This window comes from Dufourea novaeangliae, unplaced genomic scaffold, assembly GCF_001272555.1.
Source record: "Dufourea novaeangliae isolate 0120121106 unplaced genomic scaffold, ASM127255v1 scaffold65, whole genome shotgun sequence".
Lineage (NCBI taxonomy): Eukaryota > Metazoa > Arthropoda > Insecta > Hymenoptera > Halictidae > Dufourea > Dufourea novaeangliae.
The window spans coordinates 4857953-4876560 of record NW_015373961.1 but is presented as its reverse complement, the minus strand read 5'-3'; the positions used below and the strand labels follow the sequence as shown (position 1 = coordinate 4876560).

Here is an 18608-nt window from a genome sequence, read left to right as displayed (position 1 = left end):
AGCCAGTGCATTTCTGTAGTGTATGTTCTCATTCTGTCCTGTGTTAAATATTGTAGATATTTATCCATTTAAGATATACGTTAGATGTATATGTACATTAATTTTATGCGTTGTTTATCGAGAACATATTGCATCAATATTCTAAAATTTTCGGATATTAACCGAAAAATAAGTCAAACCTTTTTTAATCGCATTGAAAAATTAAACGTAACTTCTTTTTTTTTCTCATTCAACTTCAATAATTAAATGAAAACAAATTTTCTTTTATTGTTTATGATATAATTAACACTATATTATAGAACAGTCGACAGTTCAAACGATAGATAATTTTTCTAAAAAAAGGAATGTAGCATAGATTGATCATATTTTCAGTGAGGTTGAAACTTTACAAAAACATGTTTTTATAACATGTTGCTATATAGTATTATTTGTAAATACATCCACCACATACTTACTTTTCATACAGACGAAAAGACAAATCATTAATTCATAAAATATTCATTCCATAATTCCTTCTTTTTTATAGTTCCTTTTAGTAGGTAATATCACCTGCAGCTAGATATGAATTGATTTCTATCGAATATTGCATTTGTTTCGAATTAGTAAGACAAACTCAATTAATTCTGAATTAATAATTCCAATGAATGCAAAATCAGTTAACGATAATTGCATTCATTTGTATGTATATATAGAATCTACCATAGTGTAGAAACCGATTATAGAAAATAGAAAACTCGTATAATAATACGATAGTTTACAAGAAAGTATTGTATATAAATACAATGAAGTCGTAAAAGAAAAATATTTCATTAGAAACATAAATACTTAAAAAAAATAATTTAGATGTAAGTAACAGAATGACAATTATGAAATAAATTTTACGACGTAAGTGCCTGTGGCAATTTGCATAAAATACACCAAACAGTGACTATTAAAGTATTAAAATAAGAAAAAATTAAAACGTAATGAAGCGGTAATGTGCAATATGAAAGGAACACATAATTTGAAATAGAAAATTGTAAGTACAAGACTTTTCCAATTCAATAAATACATAACTGATGACAAAAAAAAATTGACATACAAATGACACGAGGTATTACGTTAAGACTACTTTACCAGAACAATCTCATGAAATATTTTTGATGCACTAAAATTACATTTTTACTGATAATCTTACTATTGATGTACGTAAAATACTGCATGCAACACATTTTATTTCATTCTTCAATTAACAAATGAAAAAGAAGTCTAATTCAATGACTATGTTTACAATAAAATTAGTATAAGTTGTATCATAAACATAGTGAAAACAGTGCAGGTTTGCCTTGAGTTTCAAACTGAAACTCAACAATAGTATTGGACTGTACGTGAAAGTCATACTCATTCTTTCAAATTAATAACAGTTAAGTATTGCAGTTACGTATGCATAACTAGACGATATTGTCGACTCAATTGTCCAAAATACTGTTCTGCATCCATCTATTGTACCTGCTTTGAAACTCAAATTGCCTTAATGACAATTACTATACTTTGTAAATATAGACAATACAACGTAAACTTAAGAAAATAGTAAATAAGATTCAGTATAACATTTTGATGTGCTCATTTGGACGAAGTAATTAATAAGACATACAGAGATGTACTTTCTAATAATCATACATATTGTATAGATTACATTTATGCGATTAGTTGCATAAATTGTTCCTTCTTGTGCAGTGGCAGCTAAATTGACTAGTTCTATTATTCTTAATAATAGAAGCAGTACACAAAATTTGTGTTATAAACAATAAAGTTGATTTACAATAATTGATCTATTTCGTTTTATTGTAAACCTTACTCACACCATCTGACAAACTGAATATTATATCTCAATTTTGTGAAAATAAAACTATTGTACGAAGTTGTAGAACATAGTCATTCGTATTTAATGATGTTTATAAACAAGTAATATTAATGTTTCTACTTGGTTAAAATATACGTTTTTTCGTGTAAAGAGAGCCAATAGAATATATATGTATACTATAATTTCCTTTTATATAGAAGTACATCAATTTATTAAATTACATACAATAAATATTCGCTCAGCCTACTCCCAATAAGGTCAAAATAATGAAAGAAATGTTTTTTTGTGTAAAAAGAACTTGTAATAAAAAGCGTTTAACATATACACTGCTGTAATGAAAAATGTAAATCTCGATGTCTATGTAGTTGTAGTACTTATTTAAGAAACGAGTACTCAATATAGTTTGAAAGAAATTGGTTTTTATAACATAAATGCTAAATGTATGGTACACATACACACGAAGTCTTTATCTCATACAATCTTATTTACATCCAGCAACTGAGTAATCTTGTTTTATGTAGTACATAACCATGCAAAGATCTCAAAGCTAACTTCTTTCTTACAGATAACTTTTCAGTAGCTAATCATTGTTTTGGTCAGTTATAAGTTTATAATTAATTTAAATACATTGTATATACAAAACTTAAAATAAAATTTCAAATGATGACATCAAACTTTTGTTGGTATTATTGTATGTAAAGTAAAATTGAGTTCTTTAATATCCATCAGTGCATATATACTGGTATTTTCGAGAATACCAGCATAGTATTCGAAAACGTCAAATATGACGGATATTGTGCATAAATATAATATTAAAAATAATGAAAAATAAACAATTTTACACTTTCGATAGCATCAGACTGATATTGTATGAAAGAATAAGGTTAAAAAAAGTGATATTAAATTACTTATCAAAGTCATTCAATGTAAACTTCTTAAGAACATTGTTCTATCAAATTAACAAACTTCAAACATGATCTACTTTTATTTAATTGTTTACCAATCATAGAATAAAAAATTATAGATAAAATAACTACTTTTCAATTTACCAATAAAACGAAGTCTGGAGAAACTCAGTGGTACTTTTATACAATGATGAAGCACTTTGCCTCAACCCAGTAAACAAAGATACAACACCCTCTTTTTCTTCTTCTTGCTCTTCTTCTTCGGGTAAGTAATCTGGCATATTATCTGTGTCACCATTGTCTCCATTGTCTCCATTCGTATGAAGCTACAAATATATTATGTTTTTAAGAAGATACATAGTCCAAAATATATGCATACATATACTAACCAATTTTACAAGATACTCTTGATTGAATTTATTTCTTGTAACTAATCTAGCTTCCATATTCTCTGTATTGTTTCTAATAGCTTCTGCAATCTGTTTCGCTGTGACATAACTTAAAGTACGCATTGTAACACGCTGATGTTCCACATCAACTACAAGAGAAACTAATCCATCAATTCTTATTAGTATTGACTCCAACTCTGAACGTGTTTCCTATATAATATACCATTGGTATTAGACATTAAATTTAATTTATAGAAGCATATATATTAGCTATATTTACCGGTAACAAGCCTTGTACATGTAGCACAATAACATGAGTCTTTAACTTCTTTGGTTCAATGACTCTTCTACACCGACTACGTAAATTGTATATTGGTGGTTTCATTCTTTCTATGTCATCTTTTACTGACTGGGCTCGTTTGACTACCTTTGGTTCATCTGCACTATATTTATTTATAATTGCATCCAAGGCTTCGCGAACTCCAAATGTAGAGGTTATGTGTACATAATTGTCCACATTTTTAACAAATAGCTCCAAAATATCTAGACCTAAATTAATAATCTCGAAATCCGGTATTTCTAGGACGTACGCTACGTATGAGAGGACTGTCTTATCCTGGAATGAAAAGATTACGGTAATAATAACATAACAACGTATGTGGTTAAAAGAAAAACAATCTTACTTTCAAAATCGTGTCATGGTTTGCAAAATCATAAGCCAACTTTTTGTACGTTCCAAGTGTTGCTTTCAATTCTTTTGGATCTATAGAATCGTCCAGGTCCATTATCTATAAGCGTAATGTTGACATTAACTTGATCGTAAAGCAGTATGATCAAAGCAACGAAAAGGTGTGTTGATTCAAGTCATACGGTTATCTATTTCCATTAACATTGATAAACACTAAAAAATTAATGGGATTCAGTTAAAATTTTTGTTAAATTAAATTGTGAAGCAACTATTTACAGTACAAGCGTCCCGATAATCGAACACATTCACAAAACTGATACCATATGACATATAGTGTATGTATGTAGTCAGGTCTAGTTTTGTATAGCTCTAGTTTAGCTACAATATATGAGAGATGAAATCAGAGACGAGCTGCTACTTAAAAACTTTAATCAATAATGTAAGTTCAGCGAAAACAATTTTATAACGTCTAGAAAACTTCTACCAAAATATTCTTATCTGAGTGGAAATGATAATCGTGACAATAGAGGATACATTTAAATGTACACTCTGACGTATATGTATAGATAATAATTCGCGTCGAAGAAATGCTTTCTAAAAAACCAAAAAATGGACAAAACATGTGTACGTTAACGCATACATAAATTCTGTATATACGTCCCCGCGTGTACACAAGTATTCATCTATACGTAATACACGTATGTACGTAAATATGTTTAATACACATGCGTAATTCAGACAGATGTATTCCGTATTACCCCTACGTAGTAATAACAACAGTCATGCTAATGCCAGCTGCTGCCAAATTGTTTCGATGACGCGCATATGGTTGTACAGTAGCGAAACTGGTGTTTGGATGACGTACTAGAATAAGATGGCCGACATTAGCTCTATCAGCTACCAACAGCACAACACCTGTATTACTCCTTTAATGAACTTCTTTCTTATTTTACGGGATCAAGAGCTTTAGACTTCCGTTAGTGTTTTCTTAATACATTTCCAGAAAGAAGTCGATGTACTAGACAAGCACTGACGGCTGTTGAGGGTAATAGGGAAGTCAAATGAAACGAGACGTAAAGTAGAAACGTACAGCTGACGTATTTTCCAGATAGAGTTGTGCAGGTGATTGTTCGCAAAGTGTGCTAGTGTAGAGTGGACATCGATTGTCAGAACAATGGAATACGTGTTGATAAAAGATATACGGCCGGGCCAGAAAAACATTAATGTGGTGTTTATTGTTCTGGAAGTTGGCCATCCTACCATCACCAAAGAAAACCGCGAAGTTCGAACATTTAAAGTGGCGGACAGTACGGCTTGCATGAACGTTTCAATCTGGGACGAGCCTGGTCAACTTTTAGTACCGGGTGATATAGTTAGATTAACGAAAGGATACGCATCCGTTTGGAGACAATGTTTGACGTTGTATTCTGGAAAAAATGGGGACATTCAGAAAATTGGAGAGTTCTGTATGGTTATAAATGAACAGTTGAATATGAGTGAACCAAATCCTGCTTTGGCTCAGCAAATGATTAATCAGAGTGGATCTGGTCCACCTGGTAGTAACGTTAACAATAACATTACGAATAATGGAAATGCAAATAATATTGCTGGTCAACCTGGAAGACAACCATTAGTACGTTTCCTTTAATATTGATCATAAACTGTAATGGTGCTGTAAATAGTAGATTTGTTATGAATTTTCGCCCAGTGAATGCAGGATCATTTTTACTCAATGACGGTGATATCGTCATATTTTTCATTGTTCAATGTTATAATGTTTGCTTCATTGTTCTATTTTTTTTATATCTTTATTTCATATTGAAAATATAAACATTCGCTTGGAAAAATCAGTTAACAATTATGGCTACTCAGATTGCTCCTGCATATTACTCTTGGTGAAATCAAAATCGTGAGGTAGTAAAATCGGTAGGCGTTGAGTTTACACGTTCCGAGCGTCGAAACAGCAATTTGAGAGATATGGGGGAGATAAGGAACTCGAGGCTTATTCAGGGCCGCCGATGTCAACTCGGAATTGTTTTCCCTTGTAGTACATTTAAAAAAAAGTATAAGACACATACATACAACATTGGATGCTACTATGTCAATTGTAATCGCCTCTTAATCCCTTAATTTACGACCTTGCTATTTCGGTTCCACCAGGAGTACTTGTGTTACGTTCATACTATTCATCTTGTGAGAGTTAATGTTTCTATTTTAATTTTATTCAATGTAGGCAATTCAAAGTAATTCAACAACACCCGCTAGCGGCACATCCGGTAGTTCTACAACAACAAAGAGTGGAAATGGTAGTAATGGTAGTAGTGGTACAAACAGTGGTAATGCTTCAGGACTTCCAGGAGGATCTGCGAGATATTCTGGTGATTCAACAACGAAAACAACAGTTGCAACAAAAACTAATTCTCGAGGTCGTGGAAGCTATCGAAATGGCGGGCGCAGTGATCGTAGATAACACACGAACAAAAAGCGGTTAATTATATATGTGTAATATGAATATGAAACTGATTACATTCAGGACAACTGTAATATACTGTTTTTGTAACAATCCTGTATATGTGTATTCATGAATTAATGTATACGATAGAGTCTGATTAAAAGAACAGATGAATTGAAGACAATCGAATTGGACAATTTAAGGATCAAATAATTAAATTATTGTTTAGTACAAATAATATGATTTATACACGTACTAATTTTATATATAATACGTTATACGAGCATGTATTTGAAGATTGTCTCCAACTCATTTAATTTGTAAATAATTTTGTTTAGTAGTTTTTTTAACTATATTTTAGCAATAACTAGAACAGAGAACTATATGTACGAGTATAATTGACACTATGTATATGATAGAAAATGAATTTTAAGTAATATTTCTTATTGTATACGAACACCTCTTTTTACATAAGTCTTCAAATTGATTTTTCATATTTGATTGTTTCAACTGGATGTGCATTTTTACTAATACAGAAGAAGTTACAGAAAATTAAGCATCTACATTTCCAATTTCCTATTATGAGTAACATTAGTTTAAGTTAATATATGCACACATACGTTTTACTTATTTTTATTACATCTCTGTTTAATATATATACATAAATTATTTTTTTGTAAATTTAATTTAATGGTTTTATTTTACTAAATTAACAATATTATTTTTAGTTGTATTTATGTAAAAATAATAAATTATAAAATAATGTTTATATAACTTTTTGTTTGTTACTATATATATGTATATCAATTGGTGAAATTAAAATTTTAGAAATGTAAAAAATTCTTATATACTTTCAAATATTTATATTAATAATTACTACTTATTTAGACCGATTATTTTACAATTTAGATCACAAATATGTGTGTACTTCTTTATGAAAACAAAAATAAGAATGCTGACTAAAATCTCACTAATTCGACAAATATATTTATCATAGTGAAACGTGTGAGCAAGATAAAGAAATTAACAAAACAATGTTTGTGAAACTATATACCCATATAAATTTAATATTCTGTCTTCGGTGCGTAGCTTTTAGGTTATGTTTATATATGGTTCCACACTTTTATCGGATGTGTCAACATCAAGGTAAGTGATAATGAAGTGTGTTCAGTGCTGCTTTGTTGAAATTTTGATTCATGTTTATAATTTTAAAGTGTTATACATTTCCAGAACGAATATAACAATTATGTCGTGGTTGTTGCGTGGATATTTCTATTATTGAACATATGATTCGATAACAGATGTCGAACGTCAAATATAATAATTTTTTAACAATTTTTATGTATATGAAGACATAAAACGGTATGTTCAATATGTTTCGTACACAAATCAGCAGTATCATACTATATTATTCAACATTCTAATTATTAAAAAAATTGTATTGAATAATACTATCAATATAAAATAAGTTACATTTTTTTACTTATTTTTAAATATTAACTAATAATTTGCTTTGATCAAGGTACTAACGTTTTCTTTATATGTGTAGTTAAAGTTGTATGTTGTTATTATTTTCTAAAAAATGTTGAATATTATGTGTTAAGCTATATAATATTTAATAATATGAATTTACATTTGCAGGTTCTTTTCGTTTGAACTATGACAAGATCACATATTAAATATCAAATTGCCAAAGATGCAGAAGATACATCGGATTATTTTCTTCAACCTGTTCAAGAATTTTCAGCCACATCCAAGAAGGACATTTCTCTTTGGAAGGGAGCCTTCAAAAAGTTTATATTAATTATTACTTATTTTGTTTTATCTGTAGGCCTAACGTTTTATCTACAATGGCTTTATAATACATATGTGAGTGTCCAATTATCACATTTGTAAAAATTTATGTTATAATTTCTCTTTAGTTCAAGTGTTATTAATCTTTAATTATCCCTTTTTCATTTCTAGGGTTTCAATTTCCCACTTACTGTGGTGATATGTCATTTAAAAGTGAAATTTTTATTATCTGCCATAATAAGATGCATCAGAACATGTTACAAAAGACAACAACAATTAAAACTTCCTTGGCAAACAATGATATGGATGGTTATGCCGATAGGTATAGCAAGCGGTCTTGATGTTGGTTTATCCAACTGGGCACTTTCATTAATCACAATATCATTGTATGTATACACTATGTTAATTTGTTAATTGAAGAAAGCACATTTACTATTATGTATTACTAAATTATATTTTTATTTAGGTATTCTATGACAAAATCAACAGCTATTATTTTTATTCTTGGTTTTGCACTTATCCTAAAATTAGAAAGAAAGGTGATGAAAATAAATATGTATTCTACACTTTATACCTCATTGATAAGATATGCTAAATAAAATATTTTGTTACAGTCTTGGTCATTAATATGTATCGTAGTAATGATATCTGGAGGCTTATTCATGTTTACTTATAAGTCCACGCAATTTGGCATGTTCGGATTTTTAATCTGTTTACTAGCATCATTTTCAAGTGGTATTCGATGGACCATGACGCAACTTACCATGCAGAAGTCTAAAGTAGGATTGAAAAGTCCAATTGATATGATGTTCTATATGCAATTATGGATGTTGTTACCTATTGTACCAGTGATGCTATGGTTTGAAGGTAAAATTTTGTATGCGTGGCAATTATGTCTTTACATCTTTGCAAGTAAAAAAATTGTTTTCTTCAAGAAAAAACCACATTTTCGATTTCTAGGATCTCATTTATATAATAATTTCCAAAGTACTGAGTGGAGTGACATTAATTCTGTTGCAATGACTACAAGTGCTGTGTTAGGGAGTGCTCTTATAGCTTTCCATATGGAAGTTATGGAATTTTTAGTTGTTACGTACACATCTAGTCTGACTCTTGCGATTACAGGAATAATTAAGGTAAGGCAATAATACTGTCGATTGCATGACATGATATAGCATTGCATTAGGTTCATCATAAATACTGTCCGTTCTTCTTTTTGAAATTTTTTGTCCAAAACAATTCATAATTAATATCAGTCTATAATATAATCTTTGCTATTATTAGTGAACTATTTATGTTCCTTTATTAGATGATTTAACATGGGTCATGTATTTTGTCTAGAAAAATACATTTTCAACTAAATATAATACTATTTAATTATACAATAGTGTATACTTCACTTAATTGGATTTATGAGGGAAGTCAAAATTAATTTTCTGGAAGAAAAAAATTTCTGTCTAATCGATTTTTTTACAGGAAATATGTATTTTAATTTTGGCCGTTGAATGGAAAGGTGATCAAATGAGTGGTCTAAATTTCATAGGATTGTTAATGTGCCTTGGCGGAATTACAATTCATACTATTCAAAAAATAATATCGAGTAGGAATAAAAAAACTGAAAATCTGGAACTACAATTAAATTCCTCACCAAGTATTAACGTTAAAAGTGAAGAGGGAATTGATACAAGTTTGCCTTTGTTAACCGAAAAATCAACATCTTTAACAAATCTTTTAAACACGGAATTTAGTTCAGACGATGAAGATGCAGTTAAGCAACGTGAAAATTCTACTGAGATATTATCTACTATAGTGCAACGTAGAGAATAGTAACGTGTAGGTAATTGAATATTGGTGTAATGGTGTGCAATGAAAGAAAATTTATTTAACATGGAAATCATTCCGTGTGCATTATACATACTATTTACTGCATTTCGTACATATTTTTACATTGGAAATGAATGATAAATCTAAACTATATTACTTTCTAAAAAATTTTTAATAATGTCTGTTACCGAGCATTGGTTTGAAGATACAATCTGTGTTTATGAATGCCACCATTATTATACTAAATTTATTTTGACTACATTAATGCGCTAAAAACATTAAGATTTATTACTTTCACATTTATTCAAATGGATATTAAGTAAAGAAAAGATATTCAAAGAATTTATGTACTATGAAAAAAAGATTCAAAAGAGCATTCCTTTTCTAAATAGCATTTATTAATTGCGTCTATTTAAGAATTGCTTATAGCTTTTATTTTGCGCTAAAAAGTGTCAGTCTATCTTAATAGTTCCTCGCTTAGGAATGGCATAATTGTATCTTACCGATTAATATTTTTTGTCATTTTTGTTTTTATTTAACATACTTTTTTAATTTTTGGTACATTAAGACTTTGATAAGCGCACAGTGTAATAATGTGTAATTGTGTACGTATAAAACGTAAAATGTGTATATTGTAAGTTGTTAATAATTGTGATTAAAGATTTGATATAATTAATTATAATTTTATCAGTTAAATTTCTCTGGTATATAAAGCAATTTTTTTTATAATCCTTTGTTTCAATATTTAAGTAAAAACACAATACTTACAAATTCTCAGGAAATTATATGTTGTGTTATAAGTGTGATGTTCATTTGATTTATGATATGCGGACTGATTTGTATAATGATATTATGTTACTTTGCCAAAAATTTATTTAATTGTTACGTTTTCATATTGAGAACGTTATAATTCTTTGCTATATAATTTCCATGTATTTTTAATACATTTTGTATATATAAGTATGGTATCGTTTTACTATCTACTTACTTAAATAACTGCTGCAAAGCTTACTAAGTATTATATAATAAACAGTCAAAATCATTACACTTTCGTGATTTTATAACCTTTGTTGACATGATTGGCAAGTTCACACATTCTTTTATTTGTTAATATATGAGAATCAAGTAGAAAGAAATATGTATACAAGTTTAGTTTCTTACATAAACAAGAATATAATTGTAACAATTGTGTTTATATAAAAAATTAAAGGTTTCATTAAAAAATGCATGAAGTCATTCAGTTTTTTAAATATGTTCTAAATTGATTCGCATAAAATGAGACAAACCTATTTTTATATACAGTTGTATTACTATAATAAGAATAAATATGATCTTGATAATTATTATGATATAGATTAATAAATAATTGTTACCTACATAATTTAATAAATAGTTTCCCAAACTTGTTACTTAGCTTGTTTCATTTGATTAGTCTTTTTAGATTTGGCTTCAATTCTGTCTTCTAGTTTGTGAATTAAGTCATCCAATTCATCCTGCGCAGAAAGTATGAAAAACGAAGTTAAACTTAAAAAATGCATTTTGAATCTATCAAGAAAATAGATGTGTAAAATCTTATTTACCTCGTCGTATGTATACATGAGAGTACAATATTTTAAAGCTTGTTTCTTTCTACTAAGTAATTGCAATGCATGTGTTAAGCAGTAAACACTGTCATCATGCGAATTACTAACTAACGAAACAAATAGATTAGCTCTACAAGTTTCACATTCAAAATCACCATCATCTTCTTTTACTTTTTTGCCTTTCTTTCGTTTTCCACTATCTGGTAAAGGTAACCTTTCTGTATTTGTGAGACCCACTGCATCTAATTGTTTTCGGTAAGTTATTTCTTTCTCACGAATTTTAATCACACTTGGTAGGATCTGAAAAAGTAATTTCGTGTAGCTCAAAGTAATAATTGTCAATAATGTAGAGTAGTACATAATTAGTACCAATGCTTACCTGTTTCATTACATCTATATGGGATCTAGAATCATTAATAATATTTATTAATAACCTTTCAAACGAAAAGATTGATGGTTCACAGCTATCTTGTATATCCTAAAATAATTAATTAAAATCATTATTACGTTACATTATTTTGTTGTGATATTGTTCAATTATCATAAAATACTCGATAAAGAACAGGAGAATCTAATTTACTCACTTTAAATACTTGTTCAGCAGTTTCTAACCAAGACAGTTGTGCAAAGTAAACGCTTTCAGATACTACATAACCAGTACATATACTTGACGTAAATGCTTTAGGGAACACAATTATAAATTGGCCTGGTTCTTGTACAGTTTGGCATAACGATACTCCATTACTAACTAATAGTTCTGGGGGAACCATAGCTGTATCTGAAGGTAACCATATAGTTTTATTTTTACAATATCGTGGCACCATTTTCGACAGAGCTTCTCTAAAGTTATTGTTGTGCTCGTCTGGTATACCATACCAGATCTTTTTAGCACCTGTATGTAAATATTCTATCCATGGAAGACCATGTGGATCACGGTACCAACAGCATGCACTAAATAACATGCCAACATGTAGTGTTGGTACTGTCACTCCTGTAAATAAAGATAATATTAATTTAAAAAGACAAAACATTTTTTTAGGATTGTAAGCATGAGTTCTAGCTATAAAAACCTTTGCGTACCCATTATTGGACCTAAAGCTCTTAGCACTGATCCAGCATTATTGGTAAGTACTTTAAGATTCCACGGATGTCTGGCGAATGGACTATTCTTGGCAACAGAGAATCCAAATCCACGACCACTTGAGTCGATACTTGCAGCGTGTACACAGACATGTCGTTTTCTTTCTGCGACATGCTTCCAGAATGCATTTTCAACCTCATCCGCAGAAGCACCTTCTGTTTCATTTCCAGATCGCTGATTTTCACCAAACCACATACGCTGTGTATTGCGCGCGATGCGGTAAAAAGCATTTAATGGCATATTTCTACCCTGTAGAATCACATAAATTCACGCATTATAAAAGACTCTAAATCGCTCTTATAAAACGACGATTCGAAAACACGTACTTTCACAATGCATTCTTCAATTTCATCTGAACTATCATCTTCTTCATCTTCCTCATTATCATTTGTAGGCGCATTTTGTCGTTGCAGAGCTCTGCTTTCTCTTCTTACCCATTCTGCTTCAACTTCATCGAACAATTTACCTCGTTCCTCTAAATTTACCAATTAACTGATTAGTAAATTGAACAATTGGTCTTTGAATTGTTACATTTATGTGTGTTATGAATACCTGGAGATAGTGTATCGTATGGTAATAAATATTTACAGTAGATGTCATCCAATTTAGTTACACGATCTTGAGCAGACTTTGGTATTTTCATACCATCAGCTACTTTTTGCCACTTTTTCTTTTCAATAACTTCTTTTAACCCACCTAAGCTTTGAACTGTTTGATACAAGTGAGGCAAATCAACTTCCATTCCACCGATCTGTAACAAATATAAAATTAGTATATATATTATAAAGGGAAACAGTTATGTAAATAAACAATGCATTACAAAGAAAAAATTTTACCCAAGGAGGATGAGTTAGTGTAATGCTTTGTGTGGCCAAATATGTTTTTATAGCCATCATTTCCTTTACATTAGGACCCCATCGATGAAGCATACGATGTACATATTGATTGTATGCAGTAAACCGCATATCGTCTGATACTTTACATTCCGGCTAAAATAAGAATTAAAAATACTGTCCAATATATTTATCTAACTACTTATAAACATATATGTTTAATTAGAAGAATTGTGTATAGATGACCATTACCTTAAAGTTAGGTGGTGGTACAACTCTGCATATTCCAAATTTCTCTGCAATGGGTCTGATTTTATCTATATACTCCAAAGGATCTTGAAAATCTTTCTCACTAGGGTGAAACGTCGGAGCTTCAACTAAACGCGCATCATTGTTTTCATTTTTTGCACTTGGAAATGTTACATTATTCGAAGGAGAACACATTTCAGTACTTTTCTGTTTAGATTTAATTTGACATCTGAAATATGGAAATGCAAAGATTAGTAAGAATACTGTTTAGCTCTACAATTTAAAGAATAGAATTACAATTGTACCTTTTCCCGTTTTTATTTGAATCAATAGAGGTTTTTCTTTCCCTGGCAGTTTTTGGGGACTTTGTTAATTTTTCCGTTCCTGCAGTTCCAATGCTTTGTCTATTCGTTGTCGTATTTTCACTTTTACAGGGGGAAGACGGTTGAATTTCAGAAGTATGTACAGTCATAATAGAAGGTGTGCTGGATGAAGTAGATGGCAGTGGATTGTCTGCTCCTAACAGAGCAGAATTTGGTGGTGTACGAGTTGTAGGTTGCACTGTACCTATAGGAGGGCAACGAGCAACTGATGATGGTGGTTTGGTAACTAGCTTTGCTCTTAATAGTACTTTCTGATTAGGTCCATTCGGTCCTTCAGTGCCAAGTTTAACAGCTACACCTTGAATTAACTGTTGTCCTTGAACTAAATTTGGACCATTTCTCGTAACAGCTTGCAAAGGTATGTAAAACAGTTGACCATCATTCTCATCATCATTTTCATTATTGTTTTCTGTTTGAGTAGATATTTCTGTGCTTTTCTGTTGATTTGTATCATTTTCCACTGTATGTTCTTGTCCTTGCGCACTATCATCAAGATTTACTTGAACAGCTATTGAAGCACTGCAGTTTACATTGCTCCAAGTTGTTAGCTTATCTAATGGTAGGACTTGTATATTGGCTAAAGTTGCAAAATTTTTCGGTAAGTCGAACCTGTTTACATTTAATAATGAATTTGATGTATTTTTTGACTCTACTACTTTATTTTCATTTTTTTGAAGTGCATTGCTAGCACTAAGGTTTTCTTTAGGTTCAGATACTTCACAATTATCGTTGTTAATTTTTTCCATGCTTTTGTTCGTATCATTCTCAGATGAAATGATAGTCGCCTTTGATGATTTATTAGGTTCACGAATTTTACGTCTAAAGGGAGTACTAACAGGAACTTCGGTGTCACTTTCAAACGCGTAAACACTACTCTCGTTTTCCGGAGAAAATGCATTTGCATTCGGCGTTACCGTTTTACGCTCTTTAACTTTCGGTAAAAACGGTTTTCGTGGTTGAAATATGGACTTCTTCTCCAATGACAATTTCTTTTCAGCAGATCCATCTCCTGAACTATGATCGGATTTTAAAGTTGTATCATTATCTTCTCCAGGAGAGGAGTCTTTATTTGGTTTTATATTTCGTCCTTTAGTAATTTCTTTCAAATCCACATTGTGTTTTTTTACGTTTGTCGACTCATTTTGTTGTTTTACATCAACGGATTGGGAATCTATTGCTGTGATGGGTACATATTTATTCTGCATACTTAAACGATCTTTCATGCTTGCTTTTTCTGTTAATTTTGAAAGTGTGACATTAACTGGTCTGACCAGGTGTTGAATTTTTGTTGAAATAGATAAATGCGAAACATCTGTCTTTTTCTCACACATTTCATATTTAAACATAGATACATTCTCCATTTCTAACTTGCTCTCCTCTTTGGCAAGGGAACTTTCATTCAACCATTTTTCAATTTGTTCAGTCGACATGTTTACTTTTTCTTTTCTTACATGTAATGTTGATAATGACATATCAATAACATTTGTAGAAGAAATTTCGGATTTGTGAAGACATTCTTTATCGGTATTCGTTACCAACACTGTTTGTAATTCTATTTCATTCAGCAGTTCCGATTTTGTTTTCTGAACTTCTTCGGACTTGACATATTCAATATTCGGCATACAGAGGGCAGACAGAGAACTTTTATCTAAGAAAGTTTTATCCTTATTTTCTGGTTCCTTACACGTATCTACACTTTTTATTTTCTCTGTTTCAGTTATCTCCAATTTCTCTGTGGTCTTTTCTGTGATAAGAAGATTAGCATTAGCATGTGTTTGACAAGAATTTAATACTTTGGATATTGCTTTCTTTGTAAACCCCCGAAAAGATTCCTCATCGTCTGAAATTTTTGAAAGATCCATCTTTGCAGAACGTTCGTCCAAAGGCTCCTCAACTTTACCTAAAGTATCGTCATTGCCATTTTCATTGGCATTGTCGTTTATATTAATACTGACTTTGACATTGACATTGTCATGATCATGGTCATTCTCGTTATCGTTATCATGGTCAATATCATTATCGTTAGCATTAGCATTATCATTATCAATATCATTATCATTGTTATTATTATTGTTGTTGTTATTATTATTATCATCATTATCATTATCATGTTCATGTTCATGTTCATTTTCATTGTCTTCATTGTCATTTTCATTTTCATTTTCATTAATAGTAACATCTTCGATTTGTTCGTGAACTTCTTTCTTTCTTTTTAATTTGCTAAGTAACATACCTAAAGTTTCCTCATCAGAATCTGTATTTTCCTCGACAACGGTTTTTGTTTCTTTTCGTTTTGATCCAATACTTTTTTCAGGTGGATGCTTGTTCAAACTTTGTTCTCGTTTACGTTTCAGTACGAATTTTTCTTTATTAAACCTTAGATTATTTTGAACCTGGGATTTTGATTTGCTATTTACATTATTCTGAATGTCCATTCGTGTGGTTGTAGTCTTAGAAGAAGATCTAAGGAATCTACTTGCAGGTTTATTTACTTTTCCTAAACTTCGTCTTGTAACAGGTCTTGTGTTGTTAGTTCCATTAGAACTTACAGACTCCTCGTCGGTATCTATTTCACAGTATTTCTGAACTCGTATTAGCCTTTTACTTTTGAAGGGAACTTTACTAGTTTTATTTTTCTCCGATCGTTTATTGGATGTACCTTGGCTGGAACTAATCTTGCTATCTTTAGTTTTACCAACTGATTTTATAACTGGCTGTTTCACTTTGGCTTTGATTTCACTTTCTGTTTGAGCAATTTTGCGTGCATTTGGCAATTCTGGAAAGCTGTCCATGGAAATATTATCGTCATTTTCTAAGTCAGGACTAACAAGCTTTCTTCCAAGGATCTCCATGTACACTGCAGCTGCTTCTTTAGTTTTTCTAGATGGTCTTCTACAAAGATTTTTTGGAGATACTGTTCCGCTATGGGATCGGGTTATTCTTCTCATTTCAGACTTGCTTCTAGTGCATATCTTTTTCTGAACAGCTTTTTGTGTTGTACGCTTTACTTGTTGTACAGTTTTTTCTGAAGGTTCCTCCTCTTCTTCCTCTTCGGATGTACATTCTGAATTAGATGTATTACTACTTTTCTGTTTTACAAGAACTTTTTTCTTTGGTTTTGGTGGCATGGGCTTTACTTTTGGAGAAGCTTTTTTCGTTTTATCTGAGAGAACACTGCTCCGTAAACCTAGTCGCTTGGTTTCAATCCTTGGCAGAAACTTCCTAGGTGCTAATTTATTTGCAGATTTTAAAAGTGTTCTTTCTGTACAAGATCTTGTCCTCATAACGCACGATGTTTTAAACTTATTCTTTATTCTTTGTTTCGCTAGACGCTGTTCTTGATATTTTTTCTTAAGTGCTTGTACAGTAGATGTAGTTTTAAACTTACTGATATTCTTTTGTATTGTGTTTGTAACTTTCTTTTTGTCTGTAATCATAGATTTGATTTTAGTAATAGGTTTCTGATTTGAATCTGACTTTTGATTGTCAGTAGATGTACTAGTTGAAGATGTGACTTTATTTGATGGTGTACGTGTTGTCTTAACATGTGGCTTCTCTTTCTTGTTTCCAACATTGAAGAAATTTAAACTTGGAGGTAAAATTGATGTTCCTAATGAAAAAAAGTTTTCAAATAATTATTAATGTAGATCTTAGTAATCATAAAACAGAATTTATATATAAAAGTAATAAACTTATAAACCTCTAAAGCATAAAAATGTTAAAAAATCCTCCGTATTTGGTCGCTTATGCGTAATTAATTCTGTTATAACTGCTGGTTTAGCTTTTTCTTTGTCCTTAATTGGAGTATGTGAAGGATTAAAAACTGTTGTTGCACCTTGTGCAAATTTTCTTTGTGCATGTACTTTGGTCCTACAATAAAGAATATACTAAATAAAATAGTGATAGTAAATTTGTGATTTATTTACTGTTTAATTAGGTAAAATGTATCAAACATTAAATAATTTCAAATGAAAGGTAAGGAAAAGTTTATTTATCATATAATGTTTGTAATTTCACAAAAATTACAATATGCATACTGAATTAAAAAGTTTTAATTTTGCATTTACCTCTTTGGAGACTCTGAGAGTGGCTCCATCAGATCCACCAGATCCCCTTCTTTTCTTTTTCTCTTATCATTTCGACTTAGCACCATTTTTCAGATTTAGTAAGAAGTATTTCTATTAATCGGTAACAAAGAACTGTCACAGATACGTTGATCATTACATATATATGAAAAATTAAATTTTTTTACCTGATTTCATTCTTCATCATTACGAAAGAAAATATGAGTTAAACTTTTAAAATGGTACTACTCGAATTCGTTAGAGAAAACGAGACCTGTACCATGTTGAAAATGAAGGAAAATATTTGATATTATGAAAAAAATTTGATAAGAAAACTAACAATCGAAATGTTTCCGTTCTTCTACGGCCAATCAACGTTTTATAGTAAGTTTCATCGAAAGCAGGTAGACAAAGATTAACAATATACCACAATATACACTACCACCGAACATCTATTCTT

General features: G+C 30.5%; 4 protein-coding genes across 4 annotated transcripts; 2 read left to right on the top strand and 2 right to left on the bottom strand.

Moving 5' to 3' along the window:
* Positions 1–2888: 2888 nt before the first annotated feature.
* LOC107186607 (armadillo repeat-containing protein 1-like) lies at positions 2889–4154 on the bottom strand. The gene is made up of 4 exons (XM_015574504.1): positions 3821–4154; positions 3418–3753; positions 3138–3347; positions 2889–3074 (listed from the first exon to the last, which is right to left on the bottom strand). Exons 1-4 carry the CDS (start codon positions 3920–3922, stop codon positions 2889–2891), a joined length of 834 nt encoding a protein of 277 aa, XP_015429990.1. The 5' UTR covers positions 3923–4154.
* Positions 4155–4796: 642 nt separating this feature from the next.
* On the top strand, positions 4797–6365 carry LOC107186573 (SOSS complex subunit B homolog). The gene is made up of 2 exons (XM_015574469.1): positions 4797–5458; positions 6059–6365. Exons 1-2 carry the CDS (start codon positions 5000–5002, stop codon positions 6293–6295), a joined length of 696 nt encoding a protein of 231 aa, XP_015429955.1. The 5' UTR covers positions 4797–4999; the 3' UTR covers positions 6296–6365.
* Positions 6366–7552: 1187 nt separating this feature from the next.
* LOC107186590 (solute carrier family 35 member C2) lies at positions 7553–9898 on the top strand. The gene is made up of 7 exons (XM_015574488.1): positions 7553–7639; positions 7919–8146; positions 8243–8457; positions 8538–8610; positions 8686–8938; positions 9032–9207; positions 9548–9898. Exons 2-7 carry the CDS (start codon positions 7937–7939, stop codon positions 9896–9898), a joined length of 1278 nt encoding a protein of 425 aa, XP_015429974.1. The 5' UTR covers positions 7553–7639; positions 7919–7936.
* Positions 9899–11301: 1403 nt separating this feature from the next.
* On the bottom strand, positions 11302–18416 carry LOC107186511. The gene is made up of 14 exons (XM_015574393.1): positions 18337–18416; positions 18152–18262; positions 17785–17954; positions 16283–17694; positions 14007–16072; positions 13705–13930; positions 13456–13608; positions 13172–13370; positions 12946–13094; positions 12559–12868; positions 12063–12469; positions 11858–11956; positions 11476–11778; positions 11302–11388 (listed from the first exon to the last, which is right to left on the bottom strand). Exons 2-14 carry the CDS (start codon positions 18235–18237, stop codon positions 11302–11304), a joined length of 5667 nt encoding a protein of 1888 aa, XP_015429879.1. The 5' UTR covers positions 18238–18262; positions 18337–18416.
* Between the last annotated feature and the right edge of the window lie 192 nt (positions 18417–18608).

Excerpts from the sequence above, each read along its gene's own strand:
- LOC107186607 (XM_015574504.1), bottom strand. The coding sequence starts at position 3,922 with ATGGACCTGGACGATTCTATAGATCCAAAAGAATTGAAAGCAACACTT. Across the intron at positions 3,754-3,820 it reads ACCATGACACGATTTTGAAA|GATAAGACAGTCCTCTCATA; the intron begins GTAAGATTGTTT and ends TTTTCATTCCAG. Across the intron at positions 3,075-3,137 it reads AAGAGTATCTTGTAAAATTG|CTTCATACGAATGGAGACAA; the intron begins GTTAGTATATGT and ends ATATATTTGTAG.
- LOC107186573 (XM_015574469.1), top strand. The coding sequence starts at position 5,000 with ATGGAATACGTGTTGATAAAAGATATACGGCCGGGCCAGAAAAACATT. Across the intron at positions 5,459-6,058 it reads AACCTGGAAGACAACCATTA|GCAATTCAAAGTAATTCAAC; the intron begins GTACGTTTCCTT and ends TATTCAATGTAG.
- LOC107186590 (XM_015574488.1), top strand. The coding sequence starts at position 7,937 with ATGACAAGATCACATATTAAATATCAAATTGCCAAAGATGCAGAAGAT. Across the intron at positions 8,147-8,242 it reads AATGGCTTTATAATACATAT|GGTTTCAATTTCCCACTTAC; the intron begins GTGAGTGTCCAA and ends TTTCATTTCTAG. Across the intron at positions 8,458-8,537 it reads TCATTAATCACAATATCATT|GTATTCTATGACAAAATCAA; the intron begins GTATGTATACAC and ends ATTTTTATTTAG.
- LOC107186511 (XM_015574393.1), bottom strand. The coding sequence starts at position 18,237 with ATGGTGCTAAGTCGAAATGATAAGAGAAAAAGAAAAGAAGGGGATCTG. Across the intron at positions 12,869-12,945 it reads TTGAAGAATGCATTGTGAAA|GGTAGAAATATGCCATTAAA; the intron begins GTACGTGTTTTC and ends GTGATTCTACAG. Across the intron at positions 12,470-12,558 it reads AGCTTTAGGTCCAATAATGG|GAGTGACAGTACCAACACTA; the intron begins GTACGCAAAGGT and ends CTTTATTTACAG.